The sequence below is a fragment of the Excalfactoria chinensis genome, chromosome 2, assembly GCF_039878825.1.
Source record: "Excalfactoria chinensis isolate bCotChi1 chromosome 2, bCotChi1.hap2, whole genome shotgun sequence".
NCBI classification, from domain to species: domain Eukaryota; kingdom Metazoa; phylum Chordata; class Aves; order Galliformes; family Phasianidae; genus Excalfactoria; species Excalfactoria chinensis.
The window spans coordinates 15,415,914-15,434,255 of record NC_092826.1 but is presented as its reverse complement, the minus strand read 5'-3'; the positions used below and the strand labels follow the sequence as shown (position 1 = coordinate 15,434,255).

Genomic DNA, 18,342 nt, shown 5'->3' with positions numbered 1-18,342 from the left:
GAAGGTACATTTCAGCAGTGGTGACAGCATTGTGAAAGAAAAGTTATGGTGCAGATTTTTATCTTGTTCATCACTGGAAAAAGAGCATAGTTAATTGTGATAACTATGTTGAAAATAGTGCTTTGTAGCTGAGAACTTTCTCATCAAATAGTCATTGTGTTTTTTCTATCTGTTGTAATTTCCACAGAAATAAGAGAAACTACTTTTTGAGCAACCAACTTATTACACAGTCAAGTGCTAATAGATTGCTTTGGATTGGGTGATGGCTTAAAGGTCACCAAGTTCCATCCCCTTGCAATGGACAGAGTTGCCACTCACTAAATCAGGCAGCTCAGAGTCCCATTGATCCTGCCCTTGAACAATGCCAGTAGTGGCGTTTTAATCAGCTTCTTTAAGCAAAATGTTTCTGTGTCTCATCATCCTCTCAGTAAAGAATTTTTTCCTAGCATCTAACCTAAGTTTTCCCTCTTTTAGTTTAAAGCCACTACCTCTCATTCTATCACTACCACTTACACTAACGTGTAAGAAGTCACTCCCCTTACGGTTTATACACTTCCTGTGAATACTGGAAGACCATAACGAGATCATCCCAGAGAGCCTTCTCATCTCCAAGCTAAACAAGACCAGCTCCCTCAACCTTTTCTCATAGGAGAGGCAATCCAGCCCTCTGATAACCTTCAGCTCTCCTCTGGACTCACTCTAACAGCTCATTGTTCTCTTTCTTGTGCAGGGGTTCCCAAAGATACAATACTCCAGATGGGGCCTTACAAGAGCAGAACTGAAAAGAGACAATCACCTCCCTGCTGGCCACCCCCCTTTTGATGCAGTCCTGGGTACAACTGGCCTCCAGGGCTGTAAGCACACACTGCTATCTCAAGTCCAGTTTTTCTTCCACCAGTATCCCCAAGTTCTTCTCTGCAGAGTTACAGTCAAGGAGTTCTTCTCTCAGTTTGTAAATATATCTGGGATTGCCCCAGTCCAAGTGCACCACCCTGCACTTGTCCTTGTTGTATCTCATCATGTTCCTGTGAGTTCACTTTTCAAGCTTACAAAATACTCCTGTTTTGTTTTCAGAAGTGGAACACACTGTTGACTGAAGACATTGTTCCATGCATGATATTGTAGGAGTAGAAAAATCTAATATAGACAAATGGCATCTGAAATGTAGTTAAATTTTCTCAGAGTTCTCCAACCCAGGTGTAGATGGGCAGGCCTTTGAGGCCTCTATTCATGCACTGTGATGTAGATGTCAACATATGACAGAAATTAGGAGGCAGGATGTACTCTTATAGCAGCAAAAACAGACACTGAGAGTCTTTAATTTTTTAAAAAAGCGTTACAGAGTCATACTGCTAATTCATCTTTATTACTTTTAAACAAGTATATGACTTTACATCAGATGAAGTCATATGCCAAGAAATAGAATAGAGTCATTGCTTCCAGGTGCCTAGATCTTAAAATGAAGGAAAGCAGGTGTTGTAAGTTAGCTTTATTGTTTTACTTTGAATCATCTGGCATTATTAGAGCTCCTTTGCTTTGATTTAAACAGTAGGTATGAAGTGTATAGGATTTCAATAAAATGGCTCAGACAGTGAAATAAATTATACATTTTTATAATTCTTCTTCATGAAGTGAGTACATCAACATTAGTGACTTCTCACATAGTCTAAGGCCAAAATCAATGAAAACGGTGTTACACACAGTTCAGCTCTACTGAGACTAACACAGTATTTGTGGAACTATTACTGAAAGCAGGAATCAGGAAAATAGGGGCCTTTCATGAAGATTAAGTATCCTAGGCTTTGGGGAATGTCAGAAGAAAAGGACAAGTGGGACATGTTGACATTGCTATAGTTAACAATACAGCTGGGTCTATAGTTAAGACAATACAGCTGGGTATACATAAGGGAAAGGTAGCCAAAAAACTGGTTTTGACTGATTGAGTAGGGTCAAAGCAACCTGAGGAAGACTTCTGACTTCATCCCAATAACCACCGGAGCGAGACCCCCATTATGGACTGCGCACATGTCAGTAGGAAGGACAGCATGTAAATGAGTTCCCAGAAAAACACTGAATATGTTAATGATTTCTCAGAAATTTGATGAATATGTATACACTTGCTCTATAACTTTCTAACACTCCTGTTTATCGGTGCACATGATAGGAGGAGTGATCCTCCATGTGCCCAGCGCTGAATAAACACATACCCGCTTTATAACCTAATTCTGGTTATAGAGTCTGATTCTGCACATCATTACATTGTTCCATACTATTTGGTAATTGTTTCTTTACATTTGTATTTCTTAGAAATGTATGCAATGCACCAAATATTGCAACTGGAATGAGGAACTGCAGAAACAATTTTTTTTAGTGTCAAATGTCATGTCATAGATGTTTTTCTGGTGAATTATTCTTTTTTTTTTTTTTTTTTTTTTTTTTTTTTTTTTTTTAAAAAAAAGACAGAGATTTAAACTTACCTTGTTAGTATTGATAGCTGTGATGACCCACACACACTGAGCATTGCTGTCATACTGGAATGGAAAATTGGGTGATGTGAAAGTACCACCAGGACCCTGAAGATTGGATCCACAAGTTTTAACTGCAAAAAGAAATTTAATCTTTTAATTAACATTTGAAATGCATGCAGCAACTCAAGCTCTAACTTAATTGAGACAAAAAGGTTTAAAATATCATTGAGAATAGAATCTCCCAGTACAAGACAATAGAATGACTCAAATTCATTCTAACAATAAAACACACTTGCATTTGTGCTCAAGCTTTTCTTAAAACAAACAAATATTCTCTTAGAGTGAATAAGAGAAATTGTCCTCTGACTATTTTAAAAAAGCAGGAGTTGCCACAACCTAGGTGCAAGACCATGCATTTGGATTTATTGAATCTCATTCACTTCACCTGGGCCCACTTCTTGAGCCTGTCTATATTTCCTTGAATGGCATCTCATCCCTCAGGCATACTGATTGCACCACACAGCTTGACATCTTACATAAACTTGCTGAATGTGCACTTGATCCTACTGTCAGTGTCTTTGATAAAGTTAAAAATCACATGAATAGCAACATAAGGTCATTAAATGTTCTGGGCTGATACCGAAACTTTTTTCAGTTAAAAGGAGAAAAAGTGCACTTCTAAAATTTTAATGACTATAGGATTATTTGATTGATTTCATTGCATTTCTCAGGTGACTGAGGAACTGATCTAATTGATATTTTTTTTGGTGCATATCAGACTACTTTCTGCCCAGTAACAAGTGTACAGAAACTAATGTTCTGCTGTGTTACAGAAATATCATATTATAACATACCTACATTTTATTTATTTATCCATCAATTTATCCACTTCTAAACATCAATACTGTATTTTCTTGTTCAATATTACCATTTTTCTTTTATAACATTACTGGTTGTCTTTATTTCCATAGGCATCACAAGTTCCTTAACTCTGCCTATGGTCATATGAAGACTTTCTTAACCACCAAAGTCTTTGGACTGGTTGCCAAGTATAAGCAGTGTAGTGTATACTTGCAAAACTAATACAAATTTCTGTTAGCTTTTAGAGATTATTTGAAGATCTCTCCTAGACATCAGTGGTCTATTTAAACTCTCTGTTTTGTTTATTGAAATCTGTAAATATTTCCTGTATCTTTTAAGATGTTATTTGTCCATCCTTCTGAATTCAAGAAGTTGCTCACAAGGTAGTTCACCAAACTATGAAATCCTTCTTATGATTCTGTGATGATTTTTACAGCACTGGAAGGAGAAAGTAAAGTAGCTGAAAAAATAAACTATTTCACTGAATTTTGGAAGTACTGACTGAGAAAGTTTATGAAGTTCTTCATACAAGTAAATCCATTTAACGTGAGCAAAGCTTACAGAGAAACTGGATGCTCCAAAATTGCTAACCAAAAATAGGCATGTCTACTAACCATCTGCTAATCAAATTTAAAAAAATATGCCTAATGAAATATTTCAGTTGAATTTAGCTCTATGCTCTGCGTTTTCAACTAAGAAAGATGAAAAATGGATTAAGAGTTTCCAAAATAAAAAATAAAAAGAGAATGTGGCTGAAAAAAATTGAAGCAAACATGACCTGAGAAACAGAAATATATTAACTTACATTTTCAAGGGAACATTACACATTATATGCAGTTTGACAGATGAATTATTGGCAGGTTTAATTCCTGGATTTGGTTCACTTTGGCTCATCTAGAATTTGGTTTATTTTTCTTTTGGAACTGATTTAAAAGCATGAATTATTTTTCCTATGTGGATAATATATGTGTATGAAGATTAGTTCTGACTGTGCTTCTGAATATTTTATATAGAATTTGGAAATGCATAAGCATAGAGACATGAATGTCTAACATCTTTAAAAACAAGCATTTTTAAATATATACTAACAGCTTATGGGCATAAATGTCTACTGAACTCACTCCTTTAAAACCAAGGGCAGTTAATTTAATGACTCAATGACAATAGCAGCAGATCAGTAAAATATATTTATAAATCACTACGTTCATTTGAAAAACACAGTTTTCTTACAGTACTACATCTGGATTCAGTTATATTGTAATCACAGAAAAACAAACAAACAAACAAACAAAAAAACACAACACTTTACTTGTGAAAGATAAAAAGTTACTCATAGGTTTTTCACTGTCCTCTAAGCATGGAGGCAGCTCTTGGTGAGAGATAGAAATATGTGAATTTTTGCAATATCAAAATGTCAGTTGGCTCTTCAGAACTTATAAGTGTTCCTATTAACTTTAGAAATGCCAATGAATTTTATCTTTCAGATTAGTAAGGAAAAAGGAAACAACGTGGAAACGATAGCAATTAATTTAGCTAATTAAAGATGATTGATATAGCTGCAAAAATGCAGCTATAAAACTTGCAAAAAAAAAAAAAAAATGTGTCGGGCATCAGAAAGTGAGCATGATCAAAGGTAGGAAATGAGAAGTGTTCTTTGAGGAATTAGGGTTTTTTGCTGGCTTATATAGTATGATGTTTTGAATAGCTGAAGTTTAATGCATATATATTTTTAACTTATTTAAAATAAATAGACAACCATTTTAGTTAATGGGGTTTTATATATCCATAGGAGATAAAATTCTGACATATAAATTTAAAAACAAGTGTCATTTTTAAAAATTAAAAAGTCACTGGTGTCAAAAAAGAGATTCCTTTCTAAAAAAAATAACCTTGCCTCACATTAGTTTAAATATAACTTCTTGAGGTGTCTGCTTATCTCTTTCCCTTGTAATTACAAAAGACTTAAAAGACTGAAACTTATTTTACCATAAATGTGACAGAGATGTGAAGAACACAGAATTAATGCAAGTTCACATTGAGAAACCATGAATAAGAATGACAGGTATGTATGATATACATAAATACTGGAAATTGTAAAGGAAAATAAATTGAGGGAAAGCAATAAAATATGATTTAATATAAAAATCACCTCTGAAAATACTGAAGAAAATATTTACTTCTGTGGATTCCTAAATGCTGAACATAGTAAAACTAATATTTAAATAAACAGAGATTGTGTCTGTTGTAGAAGATGGTTAGAGAACTCCATAAAATAAAAATAAAATAAAATAAAATAAAGAAATAAAATAAAATTTAAAAAAAAATCTATCATCACCACTAAAACTATGAAAGCATAATTAGCAATGGATTATCCTGGTTACAAACAAGGAGTACCTTCAGTATGAAAAAGCTGATTAAAGCTATGCAGGCTATAAAAACTATATATATGTAACCACTGTATTCTGAGTGTATAAATATTAAACATGAGATCAATAAATAAAACAACAAATTAATTTTTATAGACTTCCAAGAAAAGTATGAAATTAAAAGATAAAGTCACACAGAATCACAGAATTGTAGGGGTTGGAAGGGACCTATAGAGATCATCAAGTCCAACCCTCCTGACAAAGCAGGCTCCCTAGACTGCGTCACACAGGTAGGCGTCCAGGCGGGTCTTGAATATCTCCAGAGCAGGAGACTCCATCACCTCCCTGGGCAGCCTGTTCCAGTGCTCCGTCACCCTCACTGTAAAGAAGTTCTTGCGCACATTCGTGCGGAACTTCCTGTGCTGAAGTTTCAGCCCATTTCCCCTAGTCCTGTCCCCATGCACTACTGAAAACAGACCAGCCTCACCACTATGGCTCCCACACCTCAGGTATTTATAAACCTGGATCAAGTCCCCTCTCAGCCTTCTTTTCTCAAGGCTAAACAGACCCAGTTCCCTAAGTCTCTCCTCGTAGGGGAGATGCTCCAGGCCCTTCACCATCTTTGTGGCCCTCCGCTGGACTCTTTCCAAGAGATCCCTGTCTTTTTTGTACTGGGGAGCCCAGAACTGGACACAGTATTCCAGATGAGGCCTCACCAGCGCAGAGTAGAGGGGGAGGATCACCTCCCTCGACCTGCTGGCCACGCTCTTTTTAATGCACCCCAGAATGCCATTGGCCTTTTTGGCTACAAGGGCACACTGCTGGCTCATGGCCAACCTGTCATCCACCAGGATGCCCATGTCCCTCTCAGCAGAGCTCCTCTCCAGCAGGTCTTCCCCCAGCCTGTACTGGTGTATGCAATTATTTCTACCTAGGTGCAAGACTCTACACTTTCTTTTGTTAAACCTCATCCAGTTTCTTACTGCCCAGCTCTCCAGCCTGTCCAGGTCTCGCTGAATGGCAGCACAGCCTTCAGGCATGTCAGCCAATCCTCCCAACTTCGTGTCATCAACAAACTTGCTGAGGGTGGTCACTATCCCCTCATCAAGGTCGTTGATGAAGATGTTGAACAAGACCAGACCCAGCACAGACCCCTGGGGGACGCCACTAGTTATATGCCTCCAGCTGGACACCGCACCCTCTGCACTCTGCCAGTCAGCCAATTCTCAACCCACCTCACATACCACTCATCTATCTCATACTTCCTCAGCTTTGTTATAAGGATGTTATGGGGGACAGTATCAAAAGCCTTACTGAAATCAAGGTAGACTACATCTACCGCTTTCCCCCTGTCCACCCAGCTTAGTGACATCCTCATAAAAGGCCACCAGGTTGGTCGAGCATGACTTCCCCTTTGTGAACCCATTCTGAGTACTCCTGATAACCTCCTTTGCTCCCAGTTGCTTGGAGATGGCATCCAGCACAAGCTGTTCTATCACCTTCCCTGGGACAGAGGTGAGGCTGACTGGCCTATAATAGTCAACCAGATTTCATTTCCAAATAAATTCTGAGAGGTATTTTTAAGGTCATTTACTGAGAAGAGACTAAAACAGAAGAAAATGAAAAACAAAAAACAAAAATAAAACAAATAAAACCCAGGAATATTTTTTACAGTTTTGATAATATTTTACATCACATTTCTAACACAGATGATTTAAAAAAAAATCTACGAAACATGTATACACAGATGTAGAAGATTAATGTGTATAACAAGTGCAGAAAAATAGAAACATTTTAGCATGCTGCATAATACAGTGAGGTTTTACCAGCAAGCAGGTTCAAACTCTATCAGGTTTCTGAGATTCAAAAAGTGAAATGATAGTTCTTTTTTTTTTTTTTTTTTTTTTTTTTTAATGTGTCATTTTGTTTGCTGTAGCTTTCTGGTCACTAACTTTTGCAGACTTTTTATTTTTAAATGTCTCCTTTTTGCTGATAAATCCTAATTGGAAGTTCGTGTTCACTGTGAAAACAACAAATAATAATTCAGGGTTTTTGTTTTGTTTTGTTTTGTTTTTAATAAAAAGATCAGCTTTTGTGCAATTAACTAGCTTTCTGTTTTGTTACTTATAAAATTATAGCTGTTTACATATGAAAACTGCTGCTATTCAGAAATTATTTCTGGATACTATGAGGACTGCTCTGAAAGAAATGTCTTCTATTTTATTATGTTGGCGCACAACATCAAAGGCAAGTGTTATAAGTGATACAGTAGTAGGATTTGAACCTTTCTACCAATATTCTGTTATAACTTGTTGCTGTATGACAAATAGCAGCAGAGGAGCAGTCTGACAAAGCAGTATCTGACATGGAAGAGTGTATGAAATAAAAATGTGTCATTGAAGCCTTTCATGCAGAAAAAAATGGCAGCCACTGACACTCATCAACATTTGCTGGATATTATTTTCTGTTTCCATACCATCAGCATTCACCTCTGATGTCATGGGACAACACAGTAGAATGGGAGACATTACTTTTGAAGTAGCCCTCACAGTAACATTAATGATTTAGTTCTGCTAATATGTCTTACATGATCCTTTTGAGATCTTATGGGAATTTGCAGATATTTTTAACAACCCAATTCCTAACTTTCTTATTTCCAAACTATGTAAAGATAGGTTGAGGATATGAACCAGACCTCCTAGGTAGTAAGCACTGTTCATATTGTTTAGTAAAAAATTGTGCTAGCTGCAGACATCATTAAACTTAAATGGATGTCTTTTTGAAGTTTTACATGTGTATTTGCACAGACGTATCCTCACTCAGTGGTAGACTTTTACTTTGTTGTATGTCTTTTTATGAAAGTTTTGCAAAACCATTCAAATTGTATTTTAGATATTCTAGTTTAAAGCATATTCTTATATTGATGCTACAATATGAGAATATATTAATTTTTGAACGTAGTACATCCTTTATAAGCTTAATTTCTCTTTTTGGCTAACATTACACTGAGATATGACATGTATGTCAACATGCAGGAAGCAGTGGATAGAGGTTTCCTCAGATACTTTTCTCCAGCCTTGTTTAAGTTAGTCATTCACAAAATATAAAACACAAAATAACATCAGTGAGGCTTTGGTTGTTGTTGCTTTTAAATAAATTCAAAACATTATGGTTTTGAGGATTTTTTCTGAATTGTCTCTGTAACTAGCAATTACACTTATTCATAATTACTTTTCACTTGATTTCAGTAAAGGAACATTTTTCATATTGTACTCAAATACTTATGAGACTGCATGCTCTTTAAGCTACTTGAATATAAGCCTTTATTTGAAATTCTTTAGCATTATGATATAACATATTTCCTTAACTTCGGAAATCTGCAGTACGTAACAGCAGGAATATCTGAGGGCAACACAATCACATCCATATTTAAGCTCTTGAAAATAGTGATTTTTGATGAGTGGATTTTAAATAAAACTTCTTATGTCTGAAGAATTTAATTTTACTGCCAATACAAACAATAGCATGTTCAATCGGTATTTCAGTTACATTAGTTCTGCATTAATGAGATTTTCTCTAATACACCGCATTTTCAATTATCAAACTCAAAATCATGACTAACCAGAAAGTACAGGCTTTTATCACTTAAGATCTAAGAACAGATATTATTCTCCACTTTTTGTCTAGGAAAAATGCAACGTATTTGTAGTTCTGTATTTCAGTATATCTTATTTGATCATTGTTTTGTTCCTGAAACAAAAGGCAGAACTTTATTTCATGTGAACTGTACTTAGGATTTTAATGTACAAATAGAGTAAAATATAAAGAAACAAGGAAAAAAAAAAAAAAAAGAGGGAAATGTTACCTCTTGGAGAAGCGAAAATTATCTAAGCAACTTGTTAAGGAAAATAATATGAAAAATAGCTTTGTTTAAAAGTCAGTATGTAATTTGTATCCTTTACTAGCATATAGCAAATAATCTGCACAGCCAGTAATGTCTTGGCACTTGATGAATCTTGGATGGAAATGGTAAAGCTTTAGTGTTTAAAGATATGCTGGTGCCTGACCACATAGCTTGATGATCTGAAACCCATGTCTTGACTTGAACTCCTGGTTTGAATTCCTCAGACTTCTCTCACCTCTATGGTCTCCTTCAGATACCTGTTTTGGTGGATTTTTTTGTTTTGTTTTGTCTTAACCTGACCGCTTTTAACAGAATTGCTCTGCTTTTCTGACTGAGGTGTTTTATAGCTATGTCATACATTCATCCACTATTATCAATAACACCTTGGAAGTAAGAAAAAAGTACACTTATAAAATCTTTATTTAACACACAGCTGGGATGGACTATGTATATTAACAAACACAGGTTTACTTACAAATGAGATGCTGAAAAAACTGCCATTAAAATAGGATGCAATTCAACAGAGCAAGTATTAGACAAAACACAAGAGCAGATATAATCAATTAATAAATGCAATATAAGTAGCAAGATACTAGGCAACTCTTTAAGGGTTACACAGAAATGGTGGCACAGAAAATTAACAATATTCATTAAAAAAATCCATTTGTTTTCAGAAGACAAACTGGACAATATGCACTGACTGATAGGTAGAAAAATGTGTGAAAGTGAGAAAATAATTCCTCCTCTCAAGCGAGAACTAGGAAAGTCTATTCTAAAACAGAGTTCATTTTTAGAAATCATATTTTAAGAAGGACATGGGCCCACTGCAAAAATGATGAAAAAGGTTAAAGGTCTATAAATACAACCTACAACAAAGGACTGACTGAACTGCTATTGGTTATTTAAAGAAGAGAAGGTACTCTTGAAGTATGCAATAAATCATAGAAAGGAGAAATGAACTAACAAAGAGTTGTTTAAGTAAAACACAAGGGCTCACATCTGAATTAACAAAAGATCTTGTACTTGCAAGGCTAATGAAGGACTGAAGCACTCAAGAACTATCTCAAAACACTAGATAAGCACATTCTGGGTTTAAACATAGTTGGAATATAGAAGTAGATGCTGACTAGTTGACTACTTTCAGTTATATTTATCTGTAATACGTTGTCTGCATATATATGTATATGTGTATGTGTAAACTTATATATTCATATTATTACTATCACTTTTAAGAGGTCCACATACATCCATGCATTTCAGAGTGAACTGAGGTAAAGGCAGATCTTTCAAAGACATACTAAAGGTAAGTGGAAGTATTATAGAAATTATAGTTACAAATCAGAACATTTCTATTGTAAGGGACATAGAAAGGTCAAGTCCAATTGCCTGACAACTTCAGGGCTAACAAAAAAAAAAAAAAAAAAAAAAAAAAAAAAAAAAAAAGTAAAGAAATTTTTCCACATATCTAGTCAGAATCTCCCCTGGCACAACTTGGTGCCATTTTTTGGATCTTATGACTGGTTATCAGGGAGAAGAGATGGGTATCTCCCACTCCATTTCCTATTCTTAGGAAGTTGCAGAGAGAAATTGCCTCTCATCCTCCTTTTCTTCAAACTAGAGAAAACAACTGTCCTCAGGCTCTTCTCACATGAGATATTTTCTGGTTCTTTTACAAGCACTGTTGACCTAATCTGGAAGAACTCAAGTATTTTAATATCCTTTTTAGATTGTGGAGACCAAAACTGCAAGAAAGTCAGAAGTGAGCCCATGCTAGTGCTAAATATAGGCAAGCCACCTCTTTTGATAGACGGGCTATGCTATGTTTAATGCATCCAAGAATGCAGTTTCACTCTTGTATCATAGTATCATAGTATCATAGTATCGTGCGAGTTGGAAGGGACCTTAGAGATCATCGAGTCCAACTCCCGGGATTCGAGCCCTCTAGTATAGCAGAGCAGCGGTTTTACCCCTTGCGCCACAAGGGGGATTCGAACCCGGGCCCTCAGGTGTTGTAAGCAGCGGTTCTAACACCGTGCTTACTTACTGCCATATTACAAAATAGTGTTTAATGTGTTACCTGGCCATGTGAGAAGAAAATAGGAAAGCTGTCAGGGCATTGAGGAATCGGGTGAGGAAGGCTAATGCCCATGTGGAATTGATTCTGGTGAGGGAGGTCATGGAGAAGTAACAGAGGACACAGAGAAGACAGATATGCTGAATACCTTCTTTGCTTCTTTCTTTACTGCTAAGTCTGGCCCTCAGGAATCTCAGACCCTGAAAGTTAGAGAGTCTGCATAAAGGAAGACTTCTCCTTGATCAAGGAAGAATTGGTTAGAAATCATCTAAACAAAGTTGGTGCACAGAAATCCACAGAACCCAATAGGATGCACCCTGGAGTTTTATGAAGATGAATAGGGACTATTCACTTCCACACTTTGAGTAAGGCACTATTTAATTCCACATACTAGATGAGCTTTTCTAAAATACTGTACTTGTAGCAGAACTTGTTGCTGACTTGCCAGCAGGCTTATGAAAGACAGCATTCATAAATGCTTCACAGAAACTGAGAAACAAGCAAGCAAAAAACAGGAGCAGCAGGCAAGAAAATAAAAAGGCTAATTGACCAACTGTGGATAGATCTATCTGTTTCATTTCCTGAAACATAAATGAGAGGAAGAGATTTATCAAGTAGCAAGTAGTTTCACAAACTAGATAATTGTAAGCGAGTTGGCTTTATAAGAATGGCATTACCCTGTAGGGGAATACTGAATTCCCTGACAGATAAGTAAATAGGGTCTCAATCCCAAAGTGTTTAAACTTTCTCTCCACAGTGAATTTACAGAGATGTCAATGTAAGCTATCACGTTATAAAAACTACAGATAATTTTTGGGATTAGAATGCATTTATTCTGATAGGATGTAACTAACAGCACATATTTTCTTCATTCAAATATCAGACTTCAGCTGTAATTGTATGCAAAGTAAATGTTTGTTCCAAGATAACCACGTTATTTTTATTTTTTTTTTAATATTTCACAGGAAAGATTATTGTTTTACCCACTGACCTGTGATAATAATATATTATAAGTACCTTTGCAATTCATATCTAAAATATTGTTCTGATAGGCTAATATTTCACTTTTCTTAATCATTGGTAAGAAATGCTAGCTAAGAATGATTGAAGAATAACTGGCAAAAATCATGTGAAAATAAATTTTTCATATGAAACCATCATTGAGAATGCTGGGATATTCTATCATGCAAACACACTGATATGTCTAGAAGAGGTATTTATGAATACATGAAAAGGTATTTAGATGTTCTTGTTACTCTTTCCCCCTGTACAGTAGAAACAGGCATCTGCTATAAAGACAGCAAATTTTAAGCTAGTACAGATAAAAAGATTAAAATATATTGATCAAGTTTAAATATAAATTTAAGGTATAAATATTTCATGCCTATGCACAGAATTCTGATTCTTCCATGGTTAACAGTAAAAATCCTGTTTGCGTTAGACCAAGTAAGACATGCAAGACACCTTAAGGCTCATGTATGAAATCACCTGTACAGTTTATAATTATCCACTGTCAAAACTATGAATAGAAAATGGCTATTAGTTTAAATTTCCTTCGGCTAATTATACTTCAGTAAATGTTTAATAATTCTTTAGAAGAACAGTCCAGAAATGTGTTACTGTTTTTTTGTCTTTCTGAACATTTTATCATGTTTTATTTAATTTCATTGAGTCTCTAATCTCACAGTAAACAAACTACTCTCTGGAAGGTTTTTTGTTTGTTTGTTTTGTTGTTTTATTTTGTTGTTGTTGTTAATCGTTATTATTATCATCATTATTTTGAAGGTGATAGGATATAGAACACAAATGTTCTTAAATAGGATAAGATCATTTTTTAGCACTGAATTTAGACATAAACATATTTTATCAGAAACACAAGCAATTGAAGTAAGAGTGGTTTATTTTTGTTTTGTTTTTGTAAAGGAGACTGAGTGGTTAGTGTTCCTGAACACCAGAGGGACAAAGTATATGCTAAAATGTATCATGCAAAGTACAATGTGTAAATGGTAGATATAGTTCTACTTGTGTTCTTTCCTAAATAAACTGAAATACAGTGCTATCTTCACAAGCTAAATACATAATAGTTCATATACTCTTATTAACTGTATAAACTTTATAGTCTGACTCCTAGACTGACTTTTTTAGGAAGAATAATGGAACACAAATGTTGTCCAGAAAGAAAAACTTACAGTTTATGTTTCTGCAAAAGCATGATCCAACAGTACAGAATTCTGATGTGAGAGGATAAACTTTTATTTGGAAAAGCAATTCTATCCATAGTAAAAGCTGCCTGAACATTAGAGTAAGAAAGGCTGTATTTCCTCGCACGATATTTTGCATTCTTTTTCCCATCCATTATGTCATACCTCATTGTAGGTAATTTAGATAAACAATAAATGCAAATAGTCTAAGATCAATTATTATTACTTCATGCCTTGATTGGCTAATAGAATCATAGAATCATAGAGTTGCTCATGTTGGAAAAGACCTCAAAGACCATCAAGTCCAACTGCAGCCTAACCATAGTACCCTAACTCTAACAATCCTCTGCTAAATCATATCTCTGGGCACCACATCCAAACCACTTCAGGGACAGTGACTCAACCACCTCCCTAGGGAGCCTATTCCAGTGTTTAACTATCCTTTCTGTAAGGAAGCGTTTCCTAATATCCAACCTAAACTAAACCTAAACCTATCCAACCTTGGTGCAACTTGAGGCAACTTCCCCTTGTCCTGTCACCTGTGACCAGTCATAAGAACTTGCCAACTCTCTGTAAGCACCTTCCAGATACTGTAAGAGAGTAATGAGGTCTCCCCTCAGCCTCCTTTTCCACAGACTAATCAGCCCTAGCTGCCTCAGCATCTCTTCATAGGGCTGATTCTCCAAGCCCTTCACAAGTCTCATTGCCCTTCTCTGGACCTACTCCAGTAACTCCACGTCTTTTAATGATTTGGAGCAAGTGGTAAATTATACTGCAACATGTTAAAAGCACCCCAATGATCTTGAAAAAAATTCAGCTGCAAAACAAGTGTCTCAGAAAGTGAAAGAACTTTGAATCTTCCAAAAACAAAAACAAAAAACAACAACCAACCAACCAACCAAACAAAAAAAATCTAGAGAGTTATTTCTCATCTGCTGCTTATCTTAATTCATCAGGTTCCTACAACACAAAGCCATATTTTCCCCTAGGGTCTACACTTTAAATTTTTTTTCTAAGTATGTTGTCTGTAAATCACAGTGAGACAAACATCTTCATTTTTTGCCATGTTTTCTAATTAGGTCCCCTAACTGCTGAGATGAGGGAAAAATAATAAAATAGATTTTAAAAGAAAGGGAAATAATCATTGCGACAGTACCACAACGTAATCTGTTTGTAACTAAATCTAGCCACAGTAACTAGCATAATTTTGTAGTTTCCTCATAGTCTCTTTGAGAAGTCAAAATGTTTGCATCTCAGATAGACCTTTAGAACAGCATTTTCCTGGAAACCATTCTTCGGATTAAAAGATGTTGATGATCTGCAATGTTTGCTTTTGTTTTAGAAGTGATGTATCAGTTTTCATTCTCAAAGCCTTGTATTTCTTCTTCAGGAATAATTTATTCCAGCTTTCACTTTCATTAATGTGTTTCTATGCCTGTTCCAGCTGGTATTATATGATAACTCCTGAAGAGAGATAATCTTTCATTTTTGGCAGGCTGTTATACTGTTACTCATATGCCCTGAGAGAAGAAATTATGAGGATTTATGTTGTCATGTCAAATGCATCTAATAGAACCTGAAACTTCCTTTTTGGAATAGTAATATAATAACTAATATTCACATTTTTGCAATATAAATAATAACTGTGGTGTTGTTTTTGTTTTGTATGTGTGTGTGTGCATACTGACATTTACATAGGCAACTGAAAGGCATTCCTGTAATATTCAAATAAGAAACAACACTTCAAGTAGCACTTTAAATGACATTTTAAACAATAACAGGTGAAAAAATACCACCTGTGCTCTTGTTATCTGCAAAGCTGAATCAGTTCTCAAGACAGTTTCTCGAATAAAAATAACATTTATACACAATGGTCTGATTTGTTTGCCCAAATGGCTTGTACACAAACATGCAAATTCAACAAGCAGATGCACACATAATTTGGTACACACTTGATATTTATCCTCTTTAGGCAAAAATATTTCAAAATGTTTACTGTATGTGCTGTGCATAAAACCTAAAGAACACATAATTATTAAACTAGAAAAACCTTATACTTCATTTTTAGTATATCTAAGAGTGTAATTAAAACCTCTTGTTAATCAAAAGAACAAAATTACAGCACACTGAAGATAGTTAAAACAGTAATTAATGATACTCCATCATATTTTAGATTTGATGAACTATAATATCTATAACATCTGTCTGTTTTCTCACCATATGGCTTTGCATCAATTTCTGATATCTTTCTGAATGTTGGTCTTCTGCATTTTAAGGTGGAATTAACAAGTTCTTTGAAGTCAGTGAGCTTAAAGAAGTGAATCAGTGTCCTATTTGCTTTCAACTGTGAGTTCTAATTATAAATAATGGTTTTAGATATTTAATCAATATCAACACACAAACAGAAGTTTTTCAGAACTGCTGGTTTCCAACAAAATTATTACTTTACTTTTCTTTCTAGTTTCACTTTAAACTCTGGACATATTCAAAACCCTCCTGGACACATTGAATGTGCAGCCAGTTGCAGGGTACCTGCTTTATCAGAGGGGGTTGGGCTAAATGATATCCAGAGGTCCCTTCCAACTTCTATAATATGAGTATTATACTCTTCAAGTACTTACAAAATATTGTTTAATAGATTTGGCTATCAAGCTCTTGATAAACCTGAAATGAACAAATTTCTAAAAGAGTCAAAATTCCTCTTTACCTTTACACACAGGTCTATGATCACTCCATGCAGCAAAAACTTCAGCTATCCTCTGACAGGTGATGCTTTTCGAGCCTTGTAACACATAATCTTCATCACAAGAGAATTTTACTGTTGCTCCCAAGCTAAAATCAAACAGTGACATGAAAAGAAGGCACATTTAAAAAAAAAAAAAAAAAAAACAAAACAAAACAAAAAAAACCAAACAAACAGTTATTAGTCAATTTTTGCACCATTTTAGATCTATAACATTTTTAATGATATGAACGTGTAACCCACCAAGTATTATCTTACTTCTTGATATTAAGAAGCTGCAGGCTATCTTTTATTTGTCTTGGCCAGAGATAGTTTACTTTTTTTTTAACATTTTCCTGGTGATCAGGTGACTATTTTCTGACCTAAATTCTGACTTCTATATAGTAAAGTTCTGACAAATCTGAGCATTCTGTAAGAAACTGGCTGTGAGACTTCATGATCTTTGTTGGATTTTCTATGAAAAATGTTCATAGAAAGAGAACTATGCTGCTCTTTCTATGAAAGAGCAGTCACGTTAATCAAAGCTAGAAACCTATGAGAAAGATTATGATAAGAAAATCACCAAAAATAACATTCATGTGACTGACAAAGAAAATCCCATTATGAACATTATAAACTTCATGGTGAAAAATTTGAGATCCAGGTGACCTGTTGTCACCTCTGCTTCTACTGGAGGATGATAGGTGCATTCCACTTCAGAACTGAGATAGATATTGAAAGGAATATAATAGAGGAGAATAATATCAAGGAGAAGGTGTTCTCAAATATCATTGATATGACATATTATTAATAAGACTTCTTCATATTAACCATGATTTGGAATGTATTACTGTAAAAATCCTGGTAATAGTAAATAGCTACATATATATATATATTTATATATTTCCCTAGTAGATTAAGATTTTAGTTAGGCTAACAGTAAAGTCTTGTCTCCACATACATGATATGTTTTACTCTTCCCAATAGCAAGAATGTAAATACCACAACTACTTGACAATGGTAGCTAAAAGGTGAATATGTGGTTAGTTTTTATCTCTCTTTTCTGAGGCAACATTTTTTATTTTTTATATTTTTCAGTTGAGAAAAGTTAAAAACTTGAAATGTAAATGTGTATTATTGAGATAGTTCTTGCCATAAAATATCATAGTTGTTTCAATTCCCAATTACAGCTGAAAACAGAAAATATATCAGGCTTCTTTATGACATCAGTATCTGATTAGGTAATGATTATATTACCTAATTTCAACTGCTATTTCTTTACTGGTATGTCTACCACAGTAGAAAGCTATATCTAAAGCTTAAGACTGTGGGTAACCAATCACATCATACAGGCTTTCAGAATGCATGCTTTCTATTCTCATTTGCTAAATTATCACCGTGCATTTCAATTACCTGTTCCTCATGTAAGACTGATGAAGAAGAATCATACATCTGCAGTGTGTTACCATATATTTCTGCCCAAAATTGTGAAATACCTTTTTTTGTTTTCCACTTAAGGAATAAACCCTAAAACTAAACCAAAGTCGCTACTGAAGAAATGTCGAGAAAAGTTGAGTGAACTCAGAATTAATATTTTGAATATCTGATGTATTGTGATAATGCAAATTATAATAAAGTGCATTTTTTCAAGTGGATTTTGGAGCTATCATCATTTTCAGCATCCTCAGAGCGACTGATGTTAAAGACTTATGATTTCGTATTTAAATATGTGATGGAACTTTATAG

The 18,342-nt window shown here is 34.8% G+C and overlaps 1 protein-coding gene across 5 annotated transcripts in view; it reads right to left on the bottom strand.

Moving 5' to 3' along the window:
* The window catches only part of CSMD3 (CUB and Sushi multiple domains 3), a 496,245-nt gene that overhangs the window by 263,111 nt on the left and 214,792 nt on the right, over window positions 1–18,342 (bottom strand). For all 5 annotated transcript variants that reach the window (XM_072330149.1, XM_072330150.1, XM_072330151.1 and 2 more), the window contains 2 exons: window positions 16,582–16,706; window positions 2,478–2,599 (listed from right to left, as the gene is read on the bottom strand). In XM_072330149.1, the coding sequence (XP_072186250.1) occupies window positions 2,478–2,599; window positions 16,582–16,706 (247 nt within the window). The remainder of the gene's footprint in view (window positions 1–2,477; window positions 2,600–16,581; window positions 16,707–18,342) is intronic.